The following is a 15,431-nucleotide window of genomic DNA, read 5'->3' on the forward strand; positions in this document are numbered from 1 at the left end:
TGTCCACTGAGCAGCGAGTAGCCTACCACCTTCTGAGGCAGCCCAGTGCACTTACAGACAGCGAGAATGGCTAGTAAGGTTTTCCTAGTAAGATGCCTAAATTTGCACTTCTATAGCCTCCACGCACTGTCCCTGGCCCTGGCTTCTAGGGACAAACAGAACAAATGGAAAGAAGAAATAGGCATTTATAGAGCACCTACTATGTGCTAGAGGCAGCTGGTGGATCAGTGGATAGAGTGCTGGGCCTAGAGTCAGGAAACTGTGAGTTCAAATCTGGTCTCAAACATGTAATAGCTATGTAACCCTGTGTGAGTCACTTCAGCCTGTTTACCTCAGGTTCCTCATCTGTAAAATGAGCTGGAGAAGGACATGGCCAACCATTCTAGTATCTCTGCCAAGAAAACCCCAAATGTGGTCATGAAGGATTGGACACAACAGAATGAAAACAGCATGCCAGGAACTATGCTAAGCACTTGACAAACATTGTCTCATTTGAGCCTCAGATCTCTGGGCAGTAGGTGTCATTATTATCCCCATTTTACAGCTGAGGAAACTGAGGCAAACAGCAGTTAACTGACCTACCCAGGATCATACAGCTAGAGAGAATTTGAGGCTAAATTCGAACTCAGGTCTTCCTGACTGCAAGCCCATCACTCTATCCACTGTGCCACCTGGCTGCTGAGTAATCTTTCCATGTAGCCACTCTTCAAATATTTGAAGACAGTTGTCATGTCCCCCTTCCCAAGTCTTCTCATCTCCCATTGCTTCGATCAGTTCTCATGGCATGACCTTGAGGCCCTTCATGCCTGGAGGTATTTTACTATCTGTGATGACCTAGCAGCCATCTCAGCTGGGCATAAGATGCAGATGACCTGGGCCAACCTGTGTCATGAAAGTCCTGGGCAATAAAGGCCATACATAGTTATACAGTGCTTACTACGGGCTGGCCCTGTGCTAAGTGCTTTACAATTATTAACTCATTTGATCCTCACAACAACCCTGGGAGGTCGGTGCTATTGTTATGCTCATTTGACAAAGGAAGAAACGGAGGCAAATGGAAGTGACTTGTCCAGGGTCACACAGCGAGTGAGGGTCTGAGGCCTGATTTGAATTCAGGACTTCTTGATTCCAGGCCCAACACTGTATTCACTGTGCTTTAACACAGATCTGCGTAGATGTGCTCTTGCCTAGGTTTCCTTCCTACCCTACCAGTCTCTGATACCCCTTAACTCAAAACCAGGGTATGGGTGGGTCTTCCCCCTATCCTCCTTTCCAAAGCCTTCCTTAGAAAAAGTAAATTCATGATTCAGAAAACAGAAACAGAATAACACTAGACACAATCACTACAACCATGGAAATACAAAGGCCCCAAACCAAGCTAACAAAAGGAATTGAATTCTGAATAATTATTAACCTAGATGACGGCTAAGAAAACGCACCACCTTCCCTTCTTCTGCAGAGGTGGGGACCTACAGGGGTGGGATATTTGGAATACTTGTGATGTATTGGTTGGTTCTACAGAACTGTCTTTCTTTCTTTTGTTCTTTGTTACAAGGGATGCTTAAGCTTAAGGGAAGGGGAAAGGCTACTTCTGGAAATGGAGGTGATAGAAAAATGAAAGATAGCAATAAAAATAAAAATAAAATTCTTCAAAGGCAGCTCAGCCTTCCCTGGGCACTCCTGGAAGTGCTGCTGATCATTCACTTTCGCCTAGAGAAGGATGCCCCCTTCTATGACAGGCCAAGCCTCCTGGGGCCATCTCACCTGTCTGTGAAGAGGATGACCTGGTCCTCCTTATCTGCATACTTCTCCAAAGCAGTCTTCAGGAGCCGGACTTTCTGCCCACCTCCCAAGGTCATCTTCTTCTCCCCGTCTTGCCAGTCTTCCCCAAGGCCAAGTACCTGCCAAAGAAAAGTGCCTTTAGCACAGACTTGGAAATAAAAACAAATTTTAAAAAACCAACCAAGAAAGGAAGTTTACTGGCCCAGCCTCTCACCTGACCCTGTATACTAGGGACCCTTTTCTATGTCCTGGACCCCTTGGGCAGCCTGGGGAAGCCTATGGGCCTCTTCCCCAGAATTGTGTTTTTCAATGCATGAAATAAAATTCAGAGGATGACAGAATAAATCAGTTACATTAGAATATAATTACTGCAATATTAAAAAATAATAATTTCACAGGTTCAGAACCCCTGATCTAGCCCCTGATCGGAGCTAGGGAGAGAAGCCAGAAGCTCAGAGATGATTGATGATGCAGTGGGAAGACCAGGAGATTTGGGCTCAGAGGCTCTGGGCTGGAATCTGGCTCTCTGCTGTGTACTACTGGGGGAGGGCAGCATGAAAGAGACTCTGGTCACTTGATCCGTCTGGGTTTGTTTTCTCCTCCATAAAAAGAGGGAGTTGAAGCAGATGGTTTCCCATACCTTTAAAACTCATGTTCTTTAAAAAACAACAACAATTTATGCTCTTTCCTAAGAGGGATTTGGTAAGGGATTTGAATTCAGCCATGTGGCAGGCCCAGTTATCCCAGAAGGAACTCAGTAAGAACCAACATTCCTGGGGCATGTAAACACAACCTGGATTTTTATAGCCCTTTACTAATGAACCAAGTGTTTTTGTCTCAGCAAAACCCTGTGAGGCAGGCAGAGCAAGCAATAAATACATGACAATGGCCCAGTCTAATGGCCTTTTCTTGGTCCTCTCTCTCTTCTCTCTCTCCATCTCTCTTTCACTTTTCTCTCCCTGTCTTTGTATCTGTCTCTCCCTCCCTCCCTTCCTTCCTTCTGTTCCCTGTCTCTCTTTCTGTCTCTGTCTCTCTCCCTCCCTCTCTCCTGGAGAGTTCCTCTTCTCCAGAATTTCTGGATATTGCTTTCTCTTCGTTCTCCATCAGACTGCTCCTTCTCAGTCTCCTTTCTGAGACTGCCATCCATTTTGCTACCACTAACTGTGAGTGTTCTCCCCCACACCCCACCCCCGAGGCTCTGTCATTGTCTCTCTTCTCTTTTCTCTCTATACCTTGAGGTCACTAGGTAACCTCCCCTGGGTTCAATTATTATTTCTATACTGAGATAATAAAGTCTCTCTCCTGAGCTCGAGGCCCACATCACCAACTGCCTTTTGGACGTCGGAAATTAGATCTCCTGTAGGAAACTCAATGAGTTCAAAGAGGAATCGCTATCTTTTCACCCAACTCCCCACCCCCTTTTCCTACCTAACCTGTTTCTATTGAGAGATCATGCCAGTCACCTGGGTTGGTGACAGTGGCTCATCCCCACCTTCTCTCTCTTACTCACCCCACATAGCCAATCCATCACGAAATCTTGTTGGTTTTTATCTCTACAAAATCTCTCAAATCTGTCCCCTTCTCTCCACTTACACAGCCAGCAGGTACACCCAGGGCTTCGTCATCCTATTCCGGGATTATTACATTAATCTCCTGACTGTTCTCCCCTGTCTCAATTCATCCTCCATTCAACTGCCAAAGTAATCCCAAAGCACAGACGTGACCATGTCACCCTCCTACTCAAGAAACTTCAGTGGCTCCTTAGTGCTTCTAGGATTTAATTTATAAACAAAACCTGATGCCTTCCTATCTTTCTAGTCTTCTAACACATTACCGTCTTCCTCCAGGTATTCTACAATCTAAGTCACAGCAGCCCTGTGCTTCCTCACACACGATGTTTCTGAATGCTGTCCCTCCTTACCACTGGCTCAGAATCCGCAGCATCCTTCAAATCTCATCTCTAGTGCCATTTTTTGCAGAAGACCTTGGCCAGCCCTTCCTGTGGCTAATGCCTCTCTCTCTCTCTCTCTCTCTCTCGCTCTCTCTTTTTTGGTGAGGCAATTGGGGTTAAGTGACTTGCCCAGGGTCACACAGCTACTAAGTGTCAAGTATCTGGTCTGAGGCCAGATTTGAACTCAGGTCCTCCTGACTCCAGGCCTGGTGCTCTATCCACTGTGCCACCTAGCTGCCCCATGCCTTTCTCTCTAAGGTCACCTTTGAGATACTTAGAATGTATTTTGTATATATGTGCATTTTGCTTTCCTCCAACTGAACATAAGCTGAGGGCAAGGACTGTTTTAATTTTTTCTCTGTATCACAAGCACTTAACACAACAGGCTGGCATACACTAGGTGCTTAATCAATGCTTTTTTTTTTTATTGATTCCTACTTTACTGATGGAGAAAGTGAAGCTCTGGGAGTTTAAGTGACTTCAGTTTAGTTCAATTCAATTCAATTTAATTAAAGATCAACTGCCTATCAAGCAACAAGTGTTAGGTTATGAATTAGGGATACAAAGAAAACACTAAAACAGCCCCTGCCCTCAGGGAGCTTACATTCCACTAGAAAGTAGCAACAGGCACAGCTATAACACCAAAGATACAAAGTAAATATAAGGAAGTACTAATAACTGGGGAGGGGGTCAAGTAGGTCTGCTGAGAAGTGTGACCGGAGATTAGGATCAGCCCTTCCCCAGCAACAGTCCTGTCTTTCTTTGTTTTTTTAATAAGGCACATTCTCCTTATTGAAGAACTTTCCATTATTTCATATTTACCAATCTGTCTGCACAATTGTTGTCTACCAATAGAACCTTTTTAGCTCCCTGAGGGCAGCAGGGACTGCCCTTTCTCTTGAGTCTTTGAATCTCAGTGCCTAGCGGTGCCCACACATAGGAGGTGCTTAATAAATGCTTGCAGGACTGAACTCAATTAGTCAATGAGCATTTATTAAGTGCCTACTATGTGCCAGGCACTGAGGATACAAGAAGAAAGAATTAAGCGATCCCCACTGACAAAGGACTAGCATTTTAATAGAGGAGACAACATGGGAATAGAGAGATAGATGGATGGATGGATGGATAGATAGATGGACGGATAGATAGAGGATAGATAAATAGATGGATGGATGGATAGATAGGTGATAAATGGATGGGTGGATAGGTGATAGATGGAAGGATGGATAGATGGATGGATGGATGGATGATAGATGGTAGACAGATAGATGGATGGATGGATGGATGGATGATAGATGATAGATGGATGGATGGATGGATGGATAGGTGATAAATGGATGGATGGATAGATAGGTGATAAACAGATGGATGGATGGATGGACAGATGATAGATAGATGATAGATAAATAGATGGATGGATAGATAGGTGATAAATAGATGGATGGATGGATAGGTGATAAATAGATGGATAGATGGATAGGTGATAAATAGATGGATGGATGGATAGGTGATAAATAGATGGATGGATGGATAGGTGCTGAGGCCTAATATAGCAAAAAGATGGCAAATACAGGATGAGATGGAGTCAGTCATGTCAGCTGCTAATGAGCACTTTGAGCTCCCCAAATGCGTCTTTCAACAGTGGACAGGTCTCTATTTGTCCTTCCAAGGATTTTATGAAAATAACAAAACATTTTCTAACAGTGAGACATAAATATATAAATCTAATTCACTCACAAGTCACAACATCAGGACAAGGTGGGGCAGCTAGGTGGCACAATGGATAGAGCACCGGCCCTGAAGTCAGGAGGATCTGAGTTCAAATCTGGCCTCAGACCAAACACTTGACACTTACTAGCTCTGTGACCCTGGGCAAGTCACTTAACTCCAATTACCTAAAAATAAAAAAAATTTAAAAAAAAAAAGAATGAAGGACTAGGGGCCACTAGGTGGCAAAGTGGATAGAGCACTGGCCCTGGAGTCAGGAGGACCTGAGTTCAAATCCGCCCTCAGACACATGATACTCAGTAGCTATCTGACCCTGGGCAAGTCACTTAACCCCAAGTGCCTTGCCAAAAAAAAAAAAAGGAACTAAGGACAAACTGACGGCAGCCAGCCCTAGCAGATCTTAGCCTGGGTACGTTTCTGAACAAGACTTACCACACTAGCTGATTTCTGGATGAGGAAGTGGAAAAGGAGAAAAACCGTGGTCCTGATTCAACAGAAAATCAAGCTATAGGCATGGTAAATTGGAGATATCACGGATCAAGCACTTTGCAGACCTGATGAGCATCTCCAGGGGCCAGAGGTCGGGACTCCTCTCTCTTGATCATCCCCCCACAGTGCCTAGCACAGCGTTCTGCACACACAGAATGTGCAATGCACTTTCCTGGCTAACTAGACGGTTGGACATATTTCTTCAGCTTCTCTTTGCAGGAGTGGATGAAGAGGGAGAGTGAGTGCCCCCCGGGGTCTAATTCTACACATTTGGGTGGACACTGCAGGGGCAGGGAGAAAAAGAGAAAGCGTTGTAACTTGGAGAGGAGGGAAGGCTAATGACACACCTATCCCAGCTGCCAGGTATGGTGAGCGGTCAGGGAGCAAAACCAGGAATTCCCACTTGGCCCCCTTTCTGTTCCTCCCCCCAGCAAAAAATTCTATTCTGGGGTTTCTCTGAGTCAAGATTTTGCCCTCCTTCCCCCTGCCACATACCGCTGTGCAGACCCATCTTGGACAGAGCAAATGTTGAGGGAGAGGCAGGACTGAGTCCCTCCCTCCTCCTCAGTGCCCTCCAATTCCTGCCCACGCACCACCCCTCATTCCCGCTGGCTGCATCCACCCAGCCCGCAGTAGAAGACCTCTCACCTGCACTTTGTAGTTGAAGAACTGGGCTGACCTCTTGAAGCGCCGAAATCCTTCTGTCTCCTTGGTGGCCACAGTGAGAACCAGCAGGTTGTCTGGGAGATAGATGGGTGGGAATGGCGGGAAAGGGAATGGGTGGGGGGGGAGGTGAGAGAGGGTGAGTGGAAAGGGGAGAGAGGAGGGATCCAGAGATAAATATAACCATACCACTTCCTGTGCCATCTGGAATCCTATTAAAGTGAAGAATAATCTAACCATATCACAGAATTCCAGAGCTGGAACCAATGGACATGCATTTATTAAGCACCTACTATGTGCCAGGCACTGTGTGAAGGGCTAGGGATACAAAAACAAAAATTAAGCAGTCCCTTCCCTTGTGGGGCTCACAATTTAGCTAGAGAAGATAACATTGACACATGCAAAATCATCATTATCATCATCATCAAACATTATATAATGTTATGGTTTGCTAAGCACTTCACAAATATTATCTCTCTCTCTCTTTTATTTGGTGAGGGCAATTGGGGTTAAGTGACTTTCCCAGGGTCACACAGCTAGCGAGTGTTATGTGTCTAAGGCTGGATTTGAACTCAGGTCCTCCTGACTCCAGTGCTCTTTCTACTGTGCCACCTATCGGCCCCTACAAATATTATCTCTTGATCCTAATAACAACCCTGGAGGTTGGTGCCATTATTACCCCCATTTTACAGCTGAGAAAACTGAAGTAGGCAGAGGTTAAATGACACAGCTAGTAAGTGTCTGAGACAGGATTTGAACCCAGGTCTTCCTGACTCCAGGTGAGTACTGTGCCCCCTGGCTTTCTCTCAGCTAGATAAAGGATAATTTGGGGGTAAAGGATTAGCAGGTGATGAGATCAGGGAACGGCCTCCTTTAGAAGGAAGAACTTAAGGAGAACCCTGAAAGAAACTAGAGATTTTAAGAGGCAGAAGTGAAAGGGTGAGTGCACTCCAGGGAGGGGTCACAGCCTGGCCAAAGGCCAGGAGAGCAGAGACACGGTCCCATGCACATATAAAGAACAACAAAGCCTGATCAGATCCTAGTGTGTGCAAAGGAGAATCAAGTGTAGTTAGGCTAGAAAGGTAGGTTGGGGCCAGGTTATAGAGGGTTTAAAGGCCAAAGAAAATCATTTACACTTGATCCTGATGGTAAGAGGGAGCCTCTGAGGCGTCACATGGCTAGACCTGCATTTTAGAAATCACTCTGGCAGGTGTGTGGGGCCTGGAGGCAGGGAGGCCACTGCAACCCTCTAAGGGAGTAATAGATGTTGGTGATGGGGATGGATGTAGAGATGGGTCCAGTCTATGTAGAAATTAGCCATGAGTAACCCACAGGGGCATCCAGGTGGTGCCATAGTGCACAGAGCGCCAGGCCTCAAGTCAGGAAGACTCTTCATGAGTTCAAATCTGGCCTTGGCCACTCACTAGCTGTGTGACCCTGGGAAAGTCACTTCACCCTGTTTGCCTCAGTTTCCTCATCTGGAAAATGAGCTGGAGAAGGAAATGGCAAACCACTCTAGTATCTCTGCCAAGAAAATCTCAAATGGCGTCATGAAGTGTTGGACATGACTGAAAAGCGACTGAACAATAAAAAAAACCCACAGGAAGATGAATAATGATAGTAATAATAAATAGCTGGTTCTGTGGATGTAGTACGTTAGCGCTTTACGTCCAGGACTTCATCTGAGTCTCACAAAGACAGAACATGGCAGGTGCTGTTATCATCCCTGTTTTACAGATGAGGAAATTGAGGCTCAGATGGGTTAAGCAACTTGCTCACTCACACAGCTAGAGTTTAAGGCAGAATTCGAAGCCAGCTCCTCCTAGCTCCAAATCCGCGGCTCTATCCACCACCCCCATCCTACTCTGTTAGTGTACTGGTAAAAGGGACTGAAAGACCAGTCTAGAGGCAGTGGCTAGGGTGGGCTCAGGGAACAAGGACAGCCAATCAGACTGGCAGCTCCTCAGCAGATGGCTGCCGTCTGTTAGATCTGAAGAGGCTGGAGCATTAAGTTGACCCAGATACGAGGAAGCTCTGGCTGAGCCTTCGGGGCTCTGGAGGAGGAGCTGAAGGAGTGAGGGTGGGGGAGACAACTTGGCAGACTGGCCCTCAAGATGTCGACAGGAGCCCGGGGCCACAGAGGGAGGCAGTCTACTCCCCGGCCTCGGGGATCACTGGAGGGAAGGCGTGCTCTGGACAGAATGGGACAGATCAGGTTCTCCCAGCCGAAGGGAAAGCAGCAAGCTGCAGCAGACTTGGGGCCCCTCTGGCGGGACAGGACCCTGGGGAGCACAGAGAGGAGTGTCAGATTTCTGAGATGGAAAAGGACACAGAGAGGGTGTTTGTGTCTGCACACGGGAACTTGAGAGTCCAGAGCCGGGCCAGGGAGCCACACCACTCCTCTCCTGAGTTCATGCTTCAGTGGTTAAATGGAAAGAATAAACAGCCATTCTTCTCAAAGCAGCACCGTAATATGTGAAGAAAGAGCCCCCGACGCCCTACCTTCCCGCCTCTCCTCCCCCCACTCCATGTTATTTGTCTGGGAAATATTCTCATTGGGCTGGTCAGCAAGAGGCCAGCGTAGAGAAGACAGGCCTCCCCTTTTTGGCCTTGACCTGGAAACCTTCACCGAGAGAGTTTTCTCATTTTCCCTTTTCCCACCTTCATTATTACATTCCCCTTATTGTGAAGGTAGCTAGGTATCAAAACAGATAGAGCCAGGAAGGGGTCACGAAGACCCCAGTTCAAATTTGGCCTCAGACACTTACTGGCAGTGTGACCCTGGGCAAGTCACTTAACCTGTCTTCCTCAGTTTCCTCATCTGTAAAATGGGGATAATAATAGCACCTACCTCCTAGGGTTCTTGTGAAGATCAAATGAGATAATATTTGTAAAGCACTTAGCACAGTGCCTGGCACATAATTAGCATTTATATAGTATATTAAGATTGAGAAAGCATTGTACCAAAAGTTCTGGCCCTGCATTTTCCCCAAGGGTGCAGACTTTTTAAATTTCAGGCTGCTACTTTAACCACCGCTAACCCTTCCTTCTCTGTTCCTCGGTCCTGAACCAGGTCATCCCTTCTTCCAAATCGAGCGCCTTCTCTCCTTCCTCTTGGACTGTCCCATCCCAGCAAGGTGAGGAATGTGCCTCCTGCGTCTGTGCAATGCATTTGCTATCATGGAAAAGAATTCCGTTCCCAAAGCCAGCCTGGCCCTTCCAGCCATCTCATCACCTCTATCCTTCCAAGACTTGGCCTCACTCTCCTGCTAGTCTGGCCAAGTCCAACCTCTCTTCTCTCTCCCAGCTGGCTGTGGCAACCGATGCCTTCCTAAGGGGGCAGAGCCTGGCATTTCACAGTGGGAGCTGCTACTGCCCCACAGAGACGGCACCACCTGCAGCTGAAAGGTGACTTCGGAGAATCTCAAACCCTTCCCCTCAACCCGTAGCTATCTGTCCACAACATTTAACACAGTTAAATGCCTCCCTCAGGTCAGAAGGTCTAATGTTTGGTTGGTTTGAGCCTTGCCTGTTACTGGGAGACCCCAGGCAAGTCACTTTTTTTCTCTGGGCCTCAGTTTCCTCATCTGTAAAATGAAAACAATAATAGTGACAAGAACTATCTCACTGGGTAAATGTGAAAGAAGGGCTTTCTGTGTTTGCTTAAGTCAGCTCTGCACTCCTGTCTCCCCAGACTTCAGACTGGGATATGGGTGGGGGGTGCCTCCATGATGGCAGGGCCTATGTCTGCTATATCAGAGGTGGGCCCATTACGTTGCACATTCAGCCTCATGAAACTCATTTCCAGCTGGCTATGGCTGCACTGAAGGGGCCTTGTCTGGGCCAGCAGGAGGGAGGGGAAATCAGCAAAGGACCTGTGGCGAAGTCCTGAGAAGTCCTCAGTCCTACTGGGGACTCCTGAACAGGCGGGAAGATCAGGAGACGGGATCTCTGGAATGAGAGGGAAGCAGGATCCTGAAATGACCCTTAGGGGAGTGGAGCCAGAGGAAGGAAGCTGTGGATTCCCTGATGAGCTGCGCAGACACCATGCCTGCTTCTCCCATAGGCCATGGCCTCTGGTGCCAGATAATCAGCTTCTTTTACCAAAGGCACACAAAGGACCTCTCTGAGGGCCAGCTGGTCAGCCAAGTGGACCTTGGCCTGGGAAGCTCAAGGCAAGCCTTCAGGGTGGTAGAGACAGACGGAGACCTGGACTTGAGACCTGGCTCCATCACCGACCAGTTGAGTGACCTGGGGTAAGATAAGCAGCCTTTCTGGGCTTCAATTTGCCCATCTTTAAAATGGAGCTAGTTATTTCAAAAGAAATAGCTTGGGTCTGTGATTGCATTAGCATTGTGGTATTCCCTGGATGGATGGATGAATGAATGAATGTTTAGGCTCCAATATGGGATTAGTCACCTAACCCTTCTGTGACTCAGTGTGTAGGACTGATGGTCAGTGTTTGTCCCCTCCCTTTCCTTCCTCCACGTCTCCCAAGGACAGTCGGAAGATGAATGAGACCATGTTGGGGTAGGGGGGTTTAAAAGTAAGTTGGATGATTTAAGAAATACAAGGAGCTATTCATCAGGCAGCTCTAGGATGCAAGTGGGTAAGAAATGGTTGTTGAATTGCTGGGTCTTTGATGAAAAGCTACATGGAATACAGCCATCAGTAAGTCAAGAAGCAGTTGTTAAGTGTGCTAGACGCTGAGGGATGTAAAGGATGGTAGAAGCAGCCCCTGCCCTCAAGAAGCCTACATTCTAATGGGGGGAAATGTGTAAATAATTAGGCACAGACAAGATCAATTCAGGTAAATGGAAGACAGGGATCAGGAAAGGCCTCCTGCAGAGGGGAGATCTGAGCTGCATGAGAAGTCAGGGAAGCTAACAATCCAAGGGGGTGGCGTGGGCACAGAGGCTAAGAGGCCCCATCTACACAACCAATTCAAGCAGAGGATGTCAGTACTGGGAGGGGCCCTACTTAAAACAGAGTTTGTCAGAGCTGTCAAAGACCTTGGAAAGGATGTCAGAGCTAGCAAGGCTTTTAGAACATAGAGATGGGAGAGCTGGGAGGGCTCTTAGAACAGAGGATGTCAGAACTGGGAGGGCCTTTAGGATACAGAATGTCAGGGCTAGGAAGGCCCTTAGAACCCAGAATATCAGAGCTGGGAGAGGCCTTAGAACCTAGAATGTCAGAGCTAGGAGGGCTTGGGAACACTGAATGTCAGAGCTGGGAGAGGCCTTAGAACACAGAATGTCAGAGCTGGGAGGGGCCTTAGAACCTAGAATATCAGAGCTGGGAGAGGCCTTAGAACACAGAATGTCAGGAGTAAAGAGGAATAACTTGTTGGAGGTCATATAGCAAGTTATTTTCAGCAAAGTTTTAACCTCAGCACCTGAGAAGAGGTGTGTATGTATGAAAGTGTGTGTGTGTGTGTGTGTGTGTGTGTGTGTGTGTGTGTGTGTTGTGTAAATTGTTGACTGACTGATTGGGGGGATGGTAAAGGTTCAAGACAGAACAGTGCCAAGAGAGCCAGATTTGAAGTCAGAGAACTGGGGTTTAAATCCTGAGCCCCTGTGTGACCCTGGGCAAGTCCCTCACCCTCTCTAAGACTTAGTGTTCTCAGCTATAAAATCAAGGGGCTGCTCTAGATGACCTCTGAAGTCCCTTCTAGCTCCAATCTAGTAGCTGATGATGCTTTGTGTAGTGGGGGTAGACTGGTGACAGTGGCCATTGGGGTTGAGAAGGTTAAGGAAGTGGACCGGCAGGGTTGGGCTGGAAAAGATTGTCCTGAACTTACTGGCAAAGACAGAGAAGGCACTGCAGGTGTACAGATGACAGCAACAGGCATCTGGTCTGAACGGAATGAAGTTAAAGGTAGAGAGGGGTGGGGAGCAAAGACAGAAGGGAGAATCTGGAGGTGGTAGTGGGGAGGAGAGAAAATGCCAACTCCTCTTCCTGACTCTGTGTGCCTGGGTGAGAGAGAAGGAGCAGCCAGCCCTTGGAGAGCAGGCCAAGAGATGTGGTCAGCCTCTTTGGGGGAAAACCGAACTTGAGATCAGTAGCTGAAAGTGGAAGGAAAGTGAAAGCGAGAGATGCAAGGGGCCTGATGGGTCATCTACACCAACTGGAATGGTAAAATAATTTACCCCAAATCACACAAATGACCCAGCTAGGATTGAAACTCAGGTCCCCCAGCTTTAAATCTAGCCATTGGTGCAGTGAACCACAATAGAACATTACAGAAAGCAAGGCAGATGGAGAATGTAGGTGACTTCTAACCTGCTTCTCCCAATTTACAGAGATCCCAAGCATCCTGGAAGCAGGAGGGAAAGGAAGTGTGCCAGCCTGGCAGCTCTTCTTGGTGCCAATGGGTTGAGTGCAAACCCTGGATGCCCCATATTCTCCCCATCTACATTCCATTCCATCTCCCATCTCTGTATCTTTGCAGAGGTTTCTCTTTCCCTCTCTTTGCTGTCCCCTTTCTCTTCTCCCTCCCTCCTTCCCTCTTCTCCCCTCTCTGCCCTTTCCCCCCTCCCTCTCCCTCTCTCTCCCCCCTTTCTATCCCTTCTCTTCTTCCTTTCCCCTCTCCCCTTCCCCCCCTCCCTTCCTCTCTCTCTCTTCCCCTTTCTATCCTCTCTTCCTCTTATCTTCTCCCCTCTCCCTCCTTTTTCTCTCCCCCTTTCTTCTCCCTCCCTCTCTTCCCCTCTATCCCCTCTCTTCTTTTCTTCTCCTCTCTCCCCCTTTTCCCCTCCCTCCCTCCTTCTCTCTCTTTCTATCCTCTCTTCCTCTTCTCCCCTCTCCCCCTTTTCTCTCTCCCTTTCTCCTCTCCCTCCCTCCCTCTCTTCCCCCCTTTCTATCCCCTCTCTCTTCCTCTTCTCTTCTCCCCTCTCCCCTCCCCTCCTCTCTTTTTTTCTCTCCCCTCCTCTCCCTTCTCCCTCTCTTTCTCTCCCTTTACACACCACACCAACACTCTTCAGTTCACCCCAGCACACAGAATGTGCTAAATACATGCCTATTAATTGATTGGGTGATTGAGACTTCTGGCCCAGGTTTGAAGAGGGAGGATTCCAGCCTCTAACTTCTTGAAAGCCACGTGGACTGTCTGTCATATTTCTCTTTCCCTTCTCAGCTCCCAACTTGGTGGCCATAATCTCAACCAGATACCAAGGATGGCTCAAAGAGATAGAGGGAGGACTGCATGCTGGGACCTGCCAGAGCTTGTGGCTGGGAGCTGGCCTCGGGCTTTGGATTTCTGAGCACTTTGTAAAGTATCTCAAAGCTGTAGTAGGATGGAGGTAGCTCCGCCTCTCCCAGGAGGTGGAGTAGAAATGGGGCACAGGAGGCTCAGGATTCACAGACGAGAATCCTGGGGCTGCAAGGGGTCTTCCGGAGACTGCCTAGAGCCCAAATCCCTTATGTTAGAAATGAGGAGACTTGGGCCCAGGGAGGGGAAGTGACTGCAGGACCGAGAATGGCCAGAGCAGGGTCGTTTCCACATGCTGTCACTGGGCTGGGGATCACCGGGCAACCCTTGCCATGCCTGGGCCTGTTGCCTAACGGGTTTAGGGGCCAGAGTCCACAGCTCCATCTCCTAAGGCCATCAGAGTAGCCTGTAGCCCCCCTGGTCCCCCGCTCCCTACCCCTAACTCCTACCCGGTGGCCCAGCACGGACCTCAGGCTGGGAAGGCTGGGGCTGCCCGTGCTCCCCCGGGGTCCAGGCCCTCACCCCCGGACCCCACTGTCCCTCGATCACCCCCCCCACACACACACATATCCCCAGCCCCCCTTACCCTCTGGCTTCAGGTCGCTCTTGGCTTCGGCCAGGATGAGCCAGCAGAGCGGGGCCAGCAGCGGCCCCAGCAGCAGGGGCCGCATCCTGGCGGTCGGAGGGCTCCCAGCCCAGGTAGGCAGGCGGCGGGGACGGCTGCTTTGGGGCTCGCTCACCGGGGAGCCCGGACTGCTGGCTGCAGGGGACAAAGCTAGGAGGGACAGCAGCAGAGAATAGTGGAAACTTCGGGAGCCTCGGCCTGCCACGCAAGGGACCCGCCCGCTCCGCCCCGCCTCGCCCCGCCCCGAACCAGCCTGGGGAGGGGCTGGGGGCGTGGAGAGGGAACTGGGGTATTGCAGGAGGGGCCCGGTTGGCCGAAGAGCCTCAGTCACCCGCTCCCCTTCCCCTTTTCTACTCAGCTGACCACATTAGCATTTTCGCAGGCCCACAGATTGAGAGCTGGAAGTGGTCATTTTAGCCAAACCCTTCCATTTTACAGATGAGGAAACTGAGGCTCCAGAGGAGGTGAAATGATTTTCTCAAGGTCATACAGCTGCTAAGAGTCAGAGGTAGGGTTCAAACTCTGGAACTCTGACTCTAAATCAAATGTTATTTTTCCTTGAAGTCAGCTGTGGGCATTTCTCCAAAGTATGGCATTTCCCTAATTGAGTATTCTAGGGATCTGACCCCATGCCACATCCCCATTCGACCTTTATCTCTGGTACCAGAATAAAATCAACACTACCCTTCTGGAAAAAGAAGGGCCAATTAATTGTCCTAGGGCCATGCTTGTTATTCCTTGGACTTCTCTAGCCAAAACATCCTTCCCTGGCCTCCCCACCATTTGTGTTAGCACAGTGCCAGGCTCATAGCAAGCAACCCAGTTAATAGTTTTTCATTCATTCTGCACAGAAGAGGCACCTGCATTTGTTCTTCATTCTCAAAGAGGACCATGACATCAGTATGGCATTGTCATGACTTGCAAATGAATTGGATTTAAGTGAGGCAGGGCTGCACAAAGTCACCAGCCTCATTCTTTCCTCCAGA

General features: G+C 48.6%; 1 protein-coding gene across 1 annotated transcript in view; it reads right to left on the reverse strand.

The window, feature by feature from the left end:
- PLOD1 (procollagen-lysine,2-oxoglutarate 5-dioxygenase 1) overlaps positions 1-14,671 on the reverse strand; it is a 41,918-nt gene extending 27,247 nt beyond the window's left edge. Inside the window, 3 exon segments of the mRNA XM_020973672.2 lie at positions 1,765-1,901; positions 6,599-6,690; positions 14,407-14,671. Coding sequence (XP_020829331.1) covers positions 1,765-1,901; positions 6,599-6,690; positions 14,407-14,491 — 314 coding nt within the window. The 5' untranslated portion in view covers positions 14,492-14,671.
- Positions 14,672-15,431: the final 760 nt, after the last annotated feature.

Source organism: Phascolarctos cinereus, unplaced genomic scaffold (genome assembly GCF_003287225.1).
Source record: "Phascolarctos cinereus isolate Bilbo 61053 unplaced genomic scaffold, phaCin_HiC Scaffold_726;HRSCAF=1367, whole genome shotgun sequence".
Classification (NCBI taxonomy): Eukaryota; Metazoa; Chordata; class Mammalia; order Diprotodontia; family Phascolarctidae; genus Phascolarctos; species Phascolarctos cinereus.